At 36.3% G+C, this 14,926-nt stretch overlaps 1 protein-coding gene across 1 annotated transcript in view; it reads left to right on the top strand.

Annotated features, from left to right (window-relative positions):
- LOC140168565 (signal peptide, CUB and EGF-like domain-containing protein 2) overlaps window positions 1-13,526 on the top strand; it is an 84,706-nt gene extending 71,180 nt beyond the window's left edge. The window contains 9 exon segments of the mRNA XM_072191965.1: window positions 443-649; window positions 1,145-1,309; window positions 2,398-2,565; window positions 3,722-3,883; window positions 4,584-4,781; window positions 4,919-5,071; window positions 5,851-5,930; window positions 6,433-6,541; window positions 6,544-13,526. Coding sequence (XP_072048066.1) covers window positions 443-649; window positions 1,145-1,309; window positions 2,398-2,565; window positions 3,722-3,883; window positions 4,584-4,781; window positions 4,919-5,071; window positions 5,851-5,930; window positions 6,433-6,541; window positions 6,544-6,578 — 1,277 coding nt within the window. The 3' untranslated portion in view covers window positions 6,579-13,526.
- The last annotated feature ends 1,400 nt before the right edge of the window (window positions 13,527-14,926 follow it).

Raw genomic sequence — 14,926 nt, 5'->3', positions numbered from 1 at the left:
CCAATCTGATTCGTATGCTGTCCCTGGCTGTCCCGGCTGGTTGTACGACATGTATATTGGTAATTGGGCTGTCCTGAAGAATCAGTTAAACGTTAGTGCAGCTTGATCGTAATACTTCGGTTTGAAACTGGAAGAAATTATTCTTTTAGTTGATCTTATATGATTGTTCTTGTATTATGCTCAAGTTTTTATTCCCCTCAATATATAATATCCTTTTTTTACAAGCAACGACCTGCCTGTAATATTAAAACGTATTATTGGCTGATTACATCATAATGTGTCATGTGAAGTCCGCCCAAGACAATCAGTAGGATTACTGTGAAAGCACAATTCCAGTTTTATATTTAATTCATGTCATTGATTATAATAAACAAGCAAATCTTTCTATTCATGAATATTTAGATAACCCTGTGTGACTTTTCTTAACTACCATTGTTTCCAGACAATTGTGATGTCAACTGCGTTAAAAGAAATACTGAAAAACAACTAAGACGTACCATTAACAAGCTTCGTCGATCCATAAATAAAGAACAGTTTGTAGTTCGATTTCTTGGCAAGGAATATGAGGTCATCCGCAACTCATTAACAACATCTGATGTAGAAACCAGCTGCCCTCTTGGACATACATTGATGGTTGACGATCGGTGTGGTAAGGACACAAGCCAATTGTTTCCATAGGGTGAATCTAATTCATAGATCGGCTTATGTGGGGTAATTAATGTCTGGATCCAGACATTTATTATAATTTTACATGAATGTTTGCTGATTTAAGCTTAACTATTTCATACGCTGATCAGTGTATAGACGAACAATGCCTACTTGTTAAAAACTGGACTTTTAACAAAATTGAGGGCGCACTTTTTATGAAATCTCACAATGCCCCTTTAAAATATATAACAATACTTGGGGAAAAAAGTCTGGGTCTGACGGTTGATTTGATTTAATATGCTTTGATTTATTGATATAGAAATATAGAATATATAAATAAGTATCGATTCAATTTAGGCCCTTAATATGACACATAAGGAAAGAGAAAACAATATGTTGTTTGTCAAATTCGTTAAGAGATCTTGTTTGGGAGAGATTAGCTAATATTTCCACGACGAATTAGATCATTCCTCACTTTCCTGTTGTTCATCACCAGTGGCGTGCAGTGTGGGTACATACCACGACACCGACACAAATATATGTCAGCAGTGTCCTGCAGGAACATTTCAGGACCAAGAAGGCCAGATGGAATGTAGCAAGTGTCCACAAGGAGACGGAAATTATGGCATACCCGGTGCTAGGGATATCACTGAGTGTGGAGGTAAGTCACGTACGCAATTAAGTTTGTTTATATTGTTTGCTTTTAATTTTTCATTACGTTTCAGTACCTGGAGAGAATTGATCAAATATTGAATTCCTCCTGAGGTTCGTATCTGTCAAAGAGTTGACTAGATCACAAGGATGTCATTATAGCTAAAGGCAGTATATAACACAAATGGGTCAATGAGTTACATAAAAATTACCTTGTGTGGTATTTGGTTCCCAGGAAGTGAGTTTTACTTGAGGCAATTTGTGGTTAAATGTTGATCCCTCACTACAAGAGTTATTACCGCCGATTTGGTTGAAAAAGGAGGTGAGGCATGATCAAATCTCTCCAGGTAACAAATCGTAACGTTAATTTAAAAAAAGTTTTTGTAGTGTAGACTATACCCGCTATAGGCTAATATCCAATAGGATATATACCTGCTGTATACTATAGGCTTAGAGGTACATGTACACTGAGGAGAGCGTGACCTATTGAGGTACTCGTTTGCATTTTAATCAGGCTTAGTAATAAATGATGTTGTTCAAATTAAAAGGATTACATAAACCTATTGTATTCATTCATTGTAAACGAGTGAACTAAAATAGCTGTGGAACGACAAAATGGTGAAATGATTGATAATAATATTATGGGTGACCCGATTGACAGCCTCATCACCTTACTTACCCCAGTACGGTCACATTTTAGCTTTTGGTTCCTTTAGATAGTAATGTAAGAACAAAAAGGTGGTAATCTCATCCCCCTATGACCATGATGGTACATAACAACGCTATGGTATTGTTCTATGGTCTATTGTGATGCACGAATAGATGCAGCAATTAACCTCAGAATGAGATTGATTTTGGTGATCTACTTGCTTTTCAGTTTTATGATAATAATACGATCGGCGAGCTAATACACGTATTGCAGGCGCTGGAATGAAAAAGCAATTTTCTTGGTTTTACCTCGTTAGTTTCCCTCGAAATTAAAAGGGGATACTGTGATCAGTGAAACTAACATTTAAATAGGAATCTACTTGTTATGCAAATCACACATTGTGGCTTTAAGCAGTAGCCAGTCAGTTAACAGCTGTGAATACTTTTCAGGACAATGTCGACCGGGCGAGTACTCGATGGATGGGTTTCAACCATGTGACCAATGTCCCATCGGAACATATCAGCCAGAGCCAGGACATACACACTGTTTATCATGTGGTGGTGGGCTACAGACAAGGAGCACGGGTTCGACGTCATTTGGAAATTGTTTGACAAGAGGTGAATATTATTTGTTTTATATTCATTGTTGGGCGAAAAAAAATAGATGAAATAGATGCATTTCATTTGTAGGATTGTAGATTTTAAATCAGGTTATATTTTTTGGTTGACAAATCCAAGAATACTCATATAATTTAAACTTTCTCCATCGTGGCTGATGGCTTCTTCAGAATGACCACTGGGGATCCACTTTTCCCGCGGGATTGGTCTGAAGAAGCCATCAGCCAAGATGGCGAAAGTCTAAATTATGTGAGTGTTTTTGGATTTGTCAATCAAAAAATCCAACCTGATGAAAAAAATAGAGTTTAATAAATGTAGGCTTACAGTTCGAAGTTTTATTGCACTGTTATTGCATGTTGCTGCCATTAAGATTTTTTTGTGACTGATAAGGAGATGATCAACAGTAAAGTGCAAACTGAAAAGTCATTAAGGGTACGACTCTTTTATCAAAATATGACCTAAGTATCAAATTTGGCCTAGAAATAATTATTGGAAACATGAAAGTTATAGTGTTATATATTATTAAATTCCCATGACTATTTTTTATGGCTTTAATCAGATTCTCACTGGGTATGTATGATTTGAGCCATCGCTTTTGGTACTCGCTATTTTTTGGCCAATGATTTCATGGTTTTACTTCTCACCGATTTGTCTGCCAAATTGAAGACATGCAACGTTAAACGTTCTAGAATTACATTCGTGCTATTCGATTTCGATATCTGAACCCCCAAAATATAAATTAAAAGTTCTAGAAAACGTCAAGTTTTGATTGATTTTCCACGAAAGTTTCTTAAACTACCTGGGTTTCATTAATTGTTTCATTATTTCGAAACACTTCAGCTTTGCAAGACATCCTGACATGTTGTAATTCAAACACATGTAACATTTGAGGCAATATTATAGACCAAAAGTACATTTTACAATTAATTAAACACCGTAGTTTTTGATAAGACATGGCACCGATAAATCAGGTGCTCAGTGATTGTTTGAAGGATAGATGAAGAATCTATAATACCACTTTCCGCGTAGGTACAACCCATTACTACACTTTGGTGTAAGCTGTATATACGCATGAAAAGAAGAAGAAAATATATCGTAATGTGATCACTTTTTTGTATAAATTTTAGCTATATTTTTATATCATTTTCTCAACCAGAACTGTGTTTACGCGGCCACTTTTATAATATAAAGACTCACCAATGTGAGCCTTGTAAAAAAGGAGCGTATCAATCTTCACCTTATATGAATTATTGCATACGTTGCCCTGGTAACACAACGACAGATTCAGATGGTGCTTATGATAGTGAACAATGCAAAGGTATGTACAGTTTCATACTGGGATTTTTACCGTTCAATTTTGAAGCCCTAATTATAATAAACATGACCGAATACTACATGCAATCTTCACCTTATATGAATTATTGCATACGTTGCCCTGGTAACACAACGACAGATTCAGATGGTGCTTATGATAGTGAACAATGCAAAGGTATGTACAGTTTTATACTGGGATTTTTAACGTTCAATTTTGAAGCCCTAATTATAATAAACATGACCGAATACAACATGCAATTGCATAGTATGCATAGTAAACATGGTAAAAAAGGCTTTCATACTTTTGAATTTTGAAAATTGACCGTTTTGTTCTTGAAACATACGAATTTTACCTCATTGTCAATATGTTCCACAGATTCAAACATCAATCAGGTATCTGGGAGTTCCATAAGGCCTCTATAATTGTCATGATTGTTGAATATCGGTTCTTTTCGACTAGACTAGACTACTAGAATGGATTAAAATGAGCTCAAGATTTACCATGCGCTAACAGGAAGTAGAGTTCTTGAAGGAACCTGTTTTGCGCATGAGACGCACAAGGTTGATTTCTTGAAATGTTTCACTACAGTTTGCATACCTCACGCATTCGTATTTGTTTTGCACATACTGTTCTTCTGAGATTAGTGGATTATTGGAATATTTGGTGTCCAATTAATGTGGTGCATTCTTGTCCATTTGTTTAGATCAAACCTGCCGGGGAGTAATCGGGGATGATATGGGGTACATCGAAAGCCCAAACTGGCCCGGAGAGTACCCGGCCAATAGCGAATGTATCTGGCAGATCTCACCGCCAAAAGGCCGTCGGGTCATTGTAGTCGTGTCACAGATATTCCTTCCTAAAGAAGATGGTTGCGGGGATTCGCTGGTCATGAGAAGATCTCGTAAGTATTAATTGACAATGGTAAATGTCGTTAAGAATTAAGAATCATAGCATGACTATTAAAGTCAGACATACGATTTGGGTAAAATTGGGCTCTGATGTTAAACTTAAAAATAAAACATTTTCTTTTCTTTTCAGCTTCACCTTATTCCGTTACCACATTCGAGACATGTGAAAACGTAACTCGTCCTATAGCCTTTGTAGCACAGACCAAAAAGTTATGGATCCAATTCCAGTCCAACGGGGCCAACAGTCATACTGGTTTTCAAATACATTATGCAACCTATGATGGTAAGAACTACTTTATGTCACAGCATTCACAAGTATAGATGCAGTATGTCCAGTGAATAACATTATAACAAAGCAAATACCGCCGTGCTTTAAAAAACGCAGTGATTACTTGTGTGCTACGCACAGGCACAACGCATAGAGTTGGTCCACAAGCCTCATCACTTCTTATAACCTGAACTATAATTTTTCCAAGGTAAATTTGCATATCTAAAAGAATAAAAGCTAATAACAAAGCCATGGGGATATGCCTTAATCATAGTGAGATATGTAAGTATCATCAATGATTGTTTCTGTTAAGTGAAGGAAATGTGCCAATTTGGGTATGCTCGATACTAAAACACCACAGGTAAAGTGGTTAATCCAGTTTATGTGGTGCATATAACACCCAAACTAGGGTTGTCCGTAGGATTCTTTTAAAAACTTATTCAGGTATGATTAATTTACACTATTGAATCGACAAGTGTAGGCGAAATTATAACAGATTTATCCATCGGTAATAATGGAAAACTTCACTAAACAATGTAACTTTTTAGGCGTGGTTAATGGAACTTTACTTAGCCGCCTTTGCCATATAGAATAAATTGGCCGGGGTTTCTCAAGCAGTATCGAATGCTATGTATTTTACAACGTGTGTCTTAATAGTTACAACTTACAGGGTTTGCATTATATCAACAATATACATTCATCGGTTGACCCTCGTATGAAGTTGTATGTATGCTTTATGAAATGTTTAAGTTATTTCTTAAACCTGTTTCATTTTGTATTTTTGCTCATTACAGAAAATTATGAGTACTTAATCAAAGACATCGTAGCAGATGGAAGATTATATGAATCGAATCATCATCAAGAAATTTTGAAGGTAAGTATTTCATTTTAATTTTCAGACCCATTGATTCTATGAAAGGCTCATGTTGTTTAATTTAATTTTCATTCGTGCAACAATCTACAGCTGATACAGGATGGCTTATTTAGACTATACAAGGTGATTCAAAAAGAAGTGAGTGAGTGAGAAAGTGTTTACTTCTTTTTCAATCAGCTTGTATGGACTTGGATCTTTTGTCACTTTTCCCTGACAATAAGAGCTAATAAGTATGAGTAAAAATACTTATACATTGTATTGGGAATTAGATGTAATTCTAGTTTAAACTTGACTAGATGTTGATTTTTGCGCTATATGAAATACAATCAGTTTAAACCTTGTATTCTCTACATTGTAGACAAGATGGCTACATTGTAATTTTTAATAAGTTCCAAAACAACTTGTGCTATATTAAACCCCAATCTCTTAGCAGTGCTCTATAAATTACTGCGCTTTAAAAATGCCTAATGTAATGAATTATGGTTGTTGTTTTTCTTTACAGGATAAAGCCGTGTTAAAGGCATTACTAGAAGTCATATCCAAACCAGAAATGTATTATACCTACGATACACCAGAATCGCTATTACCACAATCATTTATAAAATTACTTCGAACAAAGTGCAACGATTCTTTTATCCGGATCCGTAATAACACGCCAAATAAACATATGTAAATATTGTAATTTATTATATATCACGTGCTTTCTGAGCCAAAGGCTCAATGTTTTAATTGCTTTTCTGCGTCTGTGACTAAGCACTGCTGACTGGACAGTTTTCAATACTGCAAAACAAGCTAATACTGCATGCTAAGTTGGACAGTTTTCAATACTGCACTGCAACTACAAATAATCTGGACAGCTGAACTTGACGTTAGCTTGGACAGTTCTGGACAATACTGCACTTGATCGGGAAGAAATATAAACAGTATAATACTGCACTTCAACTGGAAATTTGACAGTTTCAAAACTGCACTTGGACTAAACTGAGCAGTTTCAATACTGCACTTCCAACTGGTCAGCTTAAAGAAATGCTGTGATCATCTGAGAAGTTAAAGTAATAGTACCAAGGTTGGGCCAGTAATAATGGGGCCATACAGATTAGCGTATTACCACTAAAGGCACTTGGTCTGGAACCTAGAAATATAACATTATAATGTACATGGCTTCTTCGTAGTGAGCAATGTTATTAGCCTTCATTAATTTCTAACTATATCATATCTTCTGCGTTTCTGCGATAATACGTACGCTACAATGTGTTTTACAACATGTCATCTGTGAGCTCGGAAAGAAAACAATTGGTTAATCTTACCAAACATAATACAATGTACACATTTCCACCATTCACACCTGTCATGGTACATGTGCTGTTTAATATTCACCATGCCAAGTATCATTTGGTCACCACATCGTTTGCATTATCACACATCATACTGGTTCTATTGTTTGAAGGTGCGAATTACAAAATATCAAAGGCTTTTTAAATACTCGCGACGCAAGCGAATCTGCATAAGTGAAAAAGCTACATGTATTGTGTATATCCTGTATTGTGAATTTCATAACTCTACGTCCACTTAGTGGATTATATATTTTTCTTGTGGTGTTTAACATAATGTGTCTTTTACTGTTGTTAAGTATTAAAAGATGTGAACGAATGCATGACGTATTCCGACAAAGTTTGTGCATTACGTTTTAAATACTGTGATTATACTGTGTTCGTCACATGACGTGTTTTTTTTACCACCCAATCATATGACAGCAAGTTATTCGAATGCCCAATTAGTTGTATATTGTTCATTTGATTTGTCAGATTTGTAAATACTGGCCTACTAATTTGCGTTTTTTTTTGGTTTTCTTAAGGCCATAACATCAAAGCTCAGCACTTTTGACGCCCATTGTACGGCCGTATACTCGCGTTTATACATAATAGGAGCCAATGTTTGCGATTTTAAAAATTCTTCCACTTCTGGATAACGCATTTACGTAATAAACAAAGATCCCTCCTGTAATTTATAGTTATGACGGGGTGGTATAGATATGACAAAGTATCCTGCTTAATACCGTGTCGTCCACGATATAAGCCGCGGCTAATGATTGTCCCTGCTTAGAGTGACGTGCATGCGCCTTATATCTTAGGAATTACGGTATGTCAGATTTGAAAGTTTGGAATCTGTTATTGTCAATCAATCATGTGATGAACAGAGAATAATCAATAAAGCGGACCAATGATGTCGGAACTAAATTGATTATAATTGTCTTACTAATTAAACACTTGATTTTTAAAATGGTGTTTTTATCGTAATGTGTATTGATTATATAAGCAACATGCTATTTGATGAAGATTACTAGTATGTCATCAATATTTGTATTTAGTAAATTCATCACAGACATTGTCAAACATTTATGCATACTTTTGACAAAATGATTATCAGCTGTATTAGAGGTAGATTTATAAGCAATTCTCCCTGTGCCAAGGGACCATAATGCATCTTGATCTTAACCTCTAATAGGTCACAGGTATAAAATGGCGGACAAGAAATGTCACTAATTACGGGCAAAAACAGCTTATTTATACAATATCAAAATGGAAAGAAAAGTACAAGTGTTTCTCATTTTTCGGCACAGATTTTGACAAATTATTAAGGTAAATCTCAATCTCTTACACAAGACATACCACATGCTTGCACATGCAGTGAGTATGTGTGACAATCTTAGAGGTTAAAATGAAGATGTGCTATGAGACAATGGAGAATCGTCATGTTTGAAGATTTTTGAAGTAATATTTACAATAATTTTTGAAATAATCAAAATCTTCAGGACGTACATTCATAAATACAGTTATTACACTGAGACTTAACATGAGTTTGTACTATTGTTCATGTTTAAAGCCATCTTGTAACATTTGCTGAGGAGTACACCATCAATATTTTCTGGGTTTTTTTTACCAGTACCATGTACTTTATTAAACTATCATACCCTGCAAAAATCAAGACTGTAGATGGTTTGGTTTTGTCAAAATCCGAGATATTTTAATAAAACGCACTCACGAACCGTCATTTAATTTACATATTAGCCGAACGCGTATAACACAGTACGTACATGGCGTGCTGGACGATCATTATACGCATCAAAGGACCGTACCGTAGCACGACCTAAGGAGTGACACGCATCCGCGCTGGTAGTAAATTCCAATTTTCTTTGCTTTACCTGAATTGTTCGGCTCAAAATTAAAAGGGTAGATAATATCTACTAGATATGTGACAGTAAAAGCTAACATTTTTTGGAAAGGAAATACCAATCTATTGTTATGGAAATATTACAACATGGCTTTAATAATGAATACTGAGTACGTCGAAGAACTCTTTATACCTTAAGATTAAACGTATTTTATGGATATTGGCCCTGACTAACCCATGATATATTTATTTTCTTCGAAATGGCATATGTGACAACGATTTTGATTCATAGGACCAAAACTGTTGAATTCATGTTCAAGCGATATACTATAGTCTGTCCACATAGAAGTACAAAGTAAATAGACCTCGGAAACTGGAGGTATGAGAATAATTATTTCAGCGCAATGCTTCTTTGGCGCGCCAACTGTTGCGCGATTTGTACACCACGCTCTTTACGCGGCGCGTCGCGCTCGCGTGTGACGCAAAGCATCGACCCCCGATGCCACATATTTGGTTTGTACTTCTAAGTGGACAGACTGTACCGTGATTACCATGAAATGTTCCAAGACTAACATATGAAATTCATATATTTATCAAATCAGAACGAAATATCATGATAGGCCTATCCTTCCTGACAACACTATTGTGGATTTAAACAGTATGTCAAATATGAAACAGGCAAAATATATGAGGGTAAGAAAAGGCTCAAATTTATATGCGCTTGTTGTTGCGTTGTCATAATGCGTGGAAGCAATAGCAGGTATCAACTTTGCAGTAGTAATGTACTACTTCATATAATTTCCCCTACCCTTTACTGTGAAAATATGGCAATGTTAGGGATAAAAAGGCGTTATTGCCTGTTATCTGTAATTTCCCGCATGTTGTGGAAATACAAGGTTTGGCAAACGAGACGCTACTAGCATACGTGGTCATTTTCTTATATCAAGTGTAGGCTCTAGATGCGCACAATGTATCAGCGAATTATTGTTGTACAAAAAGAATATTGTGAATAATGACTAGATTGGTACATGCAGCATTATCTCCAAATTTCTTACCCGTTGTAACTGTTATGAGGGTTAGATTTTTGAAGTGTGTATTGTCAAAAAAAGTCCGTTTTTTACGGACGCCGTATTAAAAAAAAAGCAATGTTTTTCCATTTTCAAACAGAAAACTTCCGTGAAAAAATCCAACGGATACAAATGAAAAACAAAAACAAAAAACAGAAAAGTGAATTTTTTTCTGTGTTAAAATATGTTCAAATAGGCAATTACTGGTAGTCAGGAAATATAAACCAGTGTACGACTTACAATGCGTTATGCCACCTTTCTTCGTTGTTCCTTCATGTTGTTTTTTAAATTGTAATAAACAATCAATGACGTACTAGCATGTTGGAAATCAAATAAAACCCGAATCTTTCGGTTGTTAAGCCTACAACCTTCTTCAGCAGAATGACCCAGTTCGTTGGTCGATTTGACGACTCTTGACTTGTGACGTCAGAACTGAATAATAGACAGTCAGCCCACCGGACCCCTGCTCAGAATTATGCATAGGAGAGACCGTTGCTTTAGCATAGGCGACCTAGCTCAAACCCGTCCGAGCCTCGGCCGATGTATCTCAGCATATACACATAGAGTACGTCTCCAAGACATCACATGGACCTAGAGAAAGTGCAGATCCTCGACACGACAGAGAATACGGTACTTAAAGAGGCCATTCACATTCGGGCTAACCGACCTTCTTTGAATTAGTTCTGACGTCACAAGTCAGGAGTCGTCAAATCGGTGAGCGAACTGGATCATTCTGCTGAAGAAGTCTAGTCTAAAGAACCGAAATTCCAGGTGAGCTACTTTATGTGTTGTAAGCAAAAGCTCTGTTCTTAATAATAATAATAATAATAATAATAATAATAATAATAATAATAATAATAATAATAATAATAATAATAATAACACTAATAATAATAATAATAACATTGCAAATATTCAGATAGCTGATGTTAAAGTTTATTTTGTCTTTATTAGATTGCTTTCGAAATTTAGGATGGCCATGCTTTAATAGTGTGACTGATTAATGATAAATGAAAATTATATCAATGACATAACATTATGTATAGGACTTTTTGTTTCCCGCGTTTATTGGTTCAATTAACAATTTTAAATTTGACTTCGCAATGTTGCATGTTTGTTAATTAAACTTGGCGGGCCAAGATATGTTGCATGTCGCGTTTTATTACAAATAGAAAAAATATATATTTGACACAATCTTATAGTTTATATTACCAAATGGCCAGTATTAAATAAGTAAGCTGTGTTATTGCAACACGTTAGTGTAATTATGAGAGACACATGTATATAATGTTATAGTAATAGCGGCTTGCGAATTTCGAGCCCATCGCTTTCTTAAATTACGTATAATGTTAGGACAACTGCGGCACTATGGGAATGAATAAGATTATTGGGTTGGAAATGGTGTGATATATGAATTGACATTGTTGAAAACATATCAGTGGTATTTCAATGGCATTTGACATTGCTAGGGTTCAGAACCAGAAAGCTGTACTTAACTCACTACGACAGCTCTCACAAAATGAGCATCGTCTTTTGTTTTCTATTAAATTTTGTCATGATTAATGGACGTTATCTTCTATAGTGCCCTGGTGACTTTATAATAATTTTGTAGGAGCAGGTGATTGTAGTTTTCTGGCTCTCTACCCTCGAGTATGTCAAATGCCATTGCATGTCTACGGTTAAAAACTAGGTATTTGAATAATGGTCTATGAAGACCTGTAACGTGGAAATTTAATTTTTTAATTATTTTAATTCTTGACCCAAACCGGATTGAATGTTGTATGCAATTGAATCATAAGATAGCTTTCATATAGACCTACTTTATTAATTTGAAAAATGATTCGTCCTTGAAATATAAGGGATTTGTTTATTTTGAATCCTTTCCATGAACGCTGGTCTGCCTTGTAATCGGTGGATTGCGAGTTCGAGCCCCAGCGGTGCCATCGTGTTGTGTTCTTGGCGCTTTACCTCACTTGCCTCTCTCTACCCAGGGGTGAAAATGGGGAACTGTTATAACTATTATCCATTGAGCGCCGCCCGAAGGTATGAGCATGCCTTGGGCATTGTATGGCAGCTGACATATTCTAACGACAGCGGAATAAATGTAAAGTGCTTTGATACATGTGACAGGCGATGTATAAATGACAACATTTAATTCAATTCGCCGTAAAAGTAGTGATGCAACAGGATTAATTACCATAGCGATGGGTCAAAACAATTTTTAAATGTATTGCACCGCAATATAAGTCGACTGCACTTCCTGTCATGCCTGGGCTCATACACCTGTTCTGAATTATGATATGCCATAGGCTTTGTGTTGTGATCATTATTTTCGATCAGTGGTTCGTAACAAAAAAGCGTGAGTCAGTTGACCTAGCAACGGTCATAATCATAGATTGAATACAATACCACTCTTTTCAAAGACACTAGTCGTACAGGTGCGAGTGAAACGTACATGGACTCAGCAATTTCTATTCGCTGTAGAAGTAGTGCTGTAACAGGATTAATTACCATTACATAGCGATAGGTGTATTGCCCCGCACTAGAAGCTACTAGACGTACGATGTAACTCTTATTAACATTTATGTTCACACCTGTACGATTAGTATCCACTAAAAGAGCGGTAATGTATTCAATCTATGATTGCTACTTCTACGGCGAATCCGCCGCGCCGTAAAAGTGATGATGTAACAGGATAAATACCATAGCAATAGGTTAAAACAATTTTTGAATATATCGCCCTGCACTACAAGCAGGTTGCACTCATCACCTGTGTATGTCTACAATCATAGATTGAATACAATACCGCTCTTTTCAAAGATACTAATCTTACAGGTGCGAGTGATCAACATGGTATAATTATTGCACAGCCCCTAACCGCTTTTAACCAATCACTGAGCAAGAATGTGTTCTGCGTAAATGCCTTCATCATACCCTAGAACACGTGGGCTGTAGGTTAGATAAGAGGTGCATCAACGTCGCAGTACACATTTGACATGAGTTGGTTTGTAGAGAGCATTATCTTCTAGTAGACCTCTGGAAGACGAAGAATGTGCCCCAGGAATCTCAGTTGGCGATTACGAGGCCCAGTGTTGGGGTTCAAGGAAATTGCAAGAAATTCTGACCTTTGCAGAACCTTTTTCTGTCTAAAATGGTTCTACTTGGAACATTTTTTAAGAGTGTAATGTTTTATGATGTTGGTACATATCGGTACAAAGAGTTTTAAGCCGAGTAAAATAATGTTTAATATGTTTTATGTCACCAATATACATTTGAAGTTATAAATTTTATTAAAATGGCAATGAAAATAATGTGATTAAATAATGTACGATTCACCACGCACTGATGGTGACAACAATAGTGTGCAAACGTGTCTTATTTGGTAACCAACAAACGCTGTACAATAAAAGCAAAACTAGGTTAGCGCTTCTCCGTAGTCCACTTGCCCATTGTGCATACTCTCCGTAGTCCACTTGCCCATTGTGCATACTCTCCGTAGTCCACTTGCCCATTGTGCATACTCTCTGGCTATTATATTTTACATAATATTCTGATTTATAATTTGACAGATCCGCATCTGATCTTTTCAGTCACCATACTCCCTCTGTTTGCTAGCTCACCGAGTGATTTTTACCAGGGGTTTCACGATCAATAAACTTTTAGGGCCCTTTTCTATTCACCGTTATGTATTCTTCTCTATTTTACGAACTATACTCTTCAATGTCCATATTATATAAACTCTGCACGCTAAACAATGCATTATCTGAAACCTGAACGCTTAACAATATATTTTAGATAATACTTGCATGGGAGACTGGGAGAGGAGAGAAGTAAGTCAAATACTAGAAATACTACTTTCACTTAGGGGCTGTGCAATAATTATGAGCCCCCGGGGGTAAACTTTCCAAACGGCTCGCCAAAAATCGCTTGCCCCCCCCCCCTCTCGACCCGCCAAAAATTCTTTGCCCCTCGCATATGCCAACTTTTTGGGATCCCAACTTGCAAACCTTAAATGGTCTATATACATGTTGCGAGCGCAGCGAGCAGGAAAATCTGCATATTAAAGCGTTTCTGTATGGTTTTCCTACGCCTTTTTAGAGCGTTTTATTTAAAAGGCGCCCCAAGAATGTGTGCCAAAATCACTTGCCCCCCCTCCCCGGGCCCCCCCCTCTCAGCTTGCCAAAAATTGCTTGCTCCCCCTTTCGGCTCGCCAAAAATTTCTCCCCCCAATTTCTTTTTTACCCTCCCCAGGGCTCATAATTATTGCACAGCCCCTTTCTAACTTATCTTTTCGATGTTCGATATATATACCATCAAAAAAGTAGGAGTGTAAATTCTGTGGTGTTAAAATTATGGTATTGGTTTTTTTAGGCGCAGAATGTGCGTCGTAAATTACGTGTTTTGTTCTGTTTGGAGCTATTATAAAAAAAGTAATTATCATTATTCCCATTGTTTTATTATATCAAATGCACTCGAAAGGTTTATGCAGGATAATTACTTCGCAGAAGCGTATTCGTCAAGATAATCGCAGTTGACCGTGGAGTTGTTGTATTTAGCTCTCGAGCTAAAGGCAATAACTCTACGGTATCATGTGATTATCTTTACTAATACACTAATGCACTCTGCTCAGAGTACTTTACAAATAATTATTGTTGACAATGAGATTCCTTGTGTTTTGTTGTCCATTTCATTGTTTTATTTCTTGAGGTAGTAATAGAAAAGATATAAATTTCTGAGTCTGACGTAAGAATGGAGGAA

This window comes from Amphiura filiformis, chromosome 13, assembly GCF_039555335.1.
Source record: "Amphiura filiformis chromosome 13, Afil_fr2py, whole genome shotgun sequence".
In the NCBI taxonomy this organism is placed as follows: Eukaryota; Metazoa; Echinodermata; class Ophiuroidea; order Amphilepidida; family Amphiuridae; genus Amphiura; species Amphiura filiformis.
This window is presented reverse-complemented; position numbering and strand designations above follow the sequence as displayed.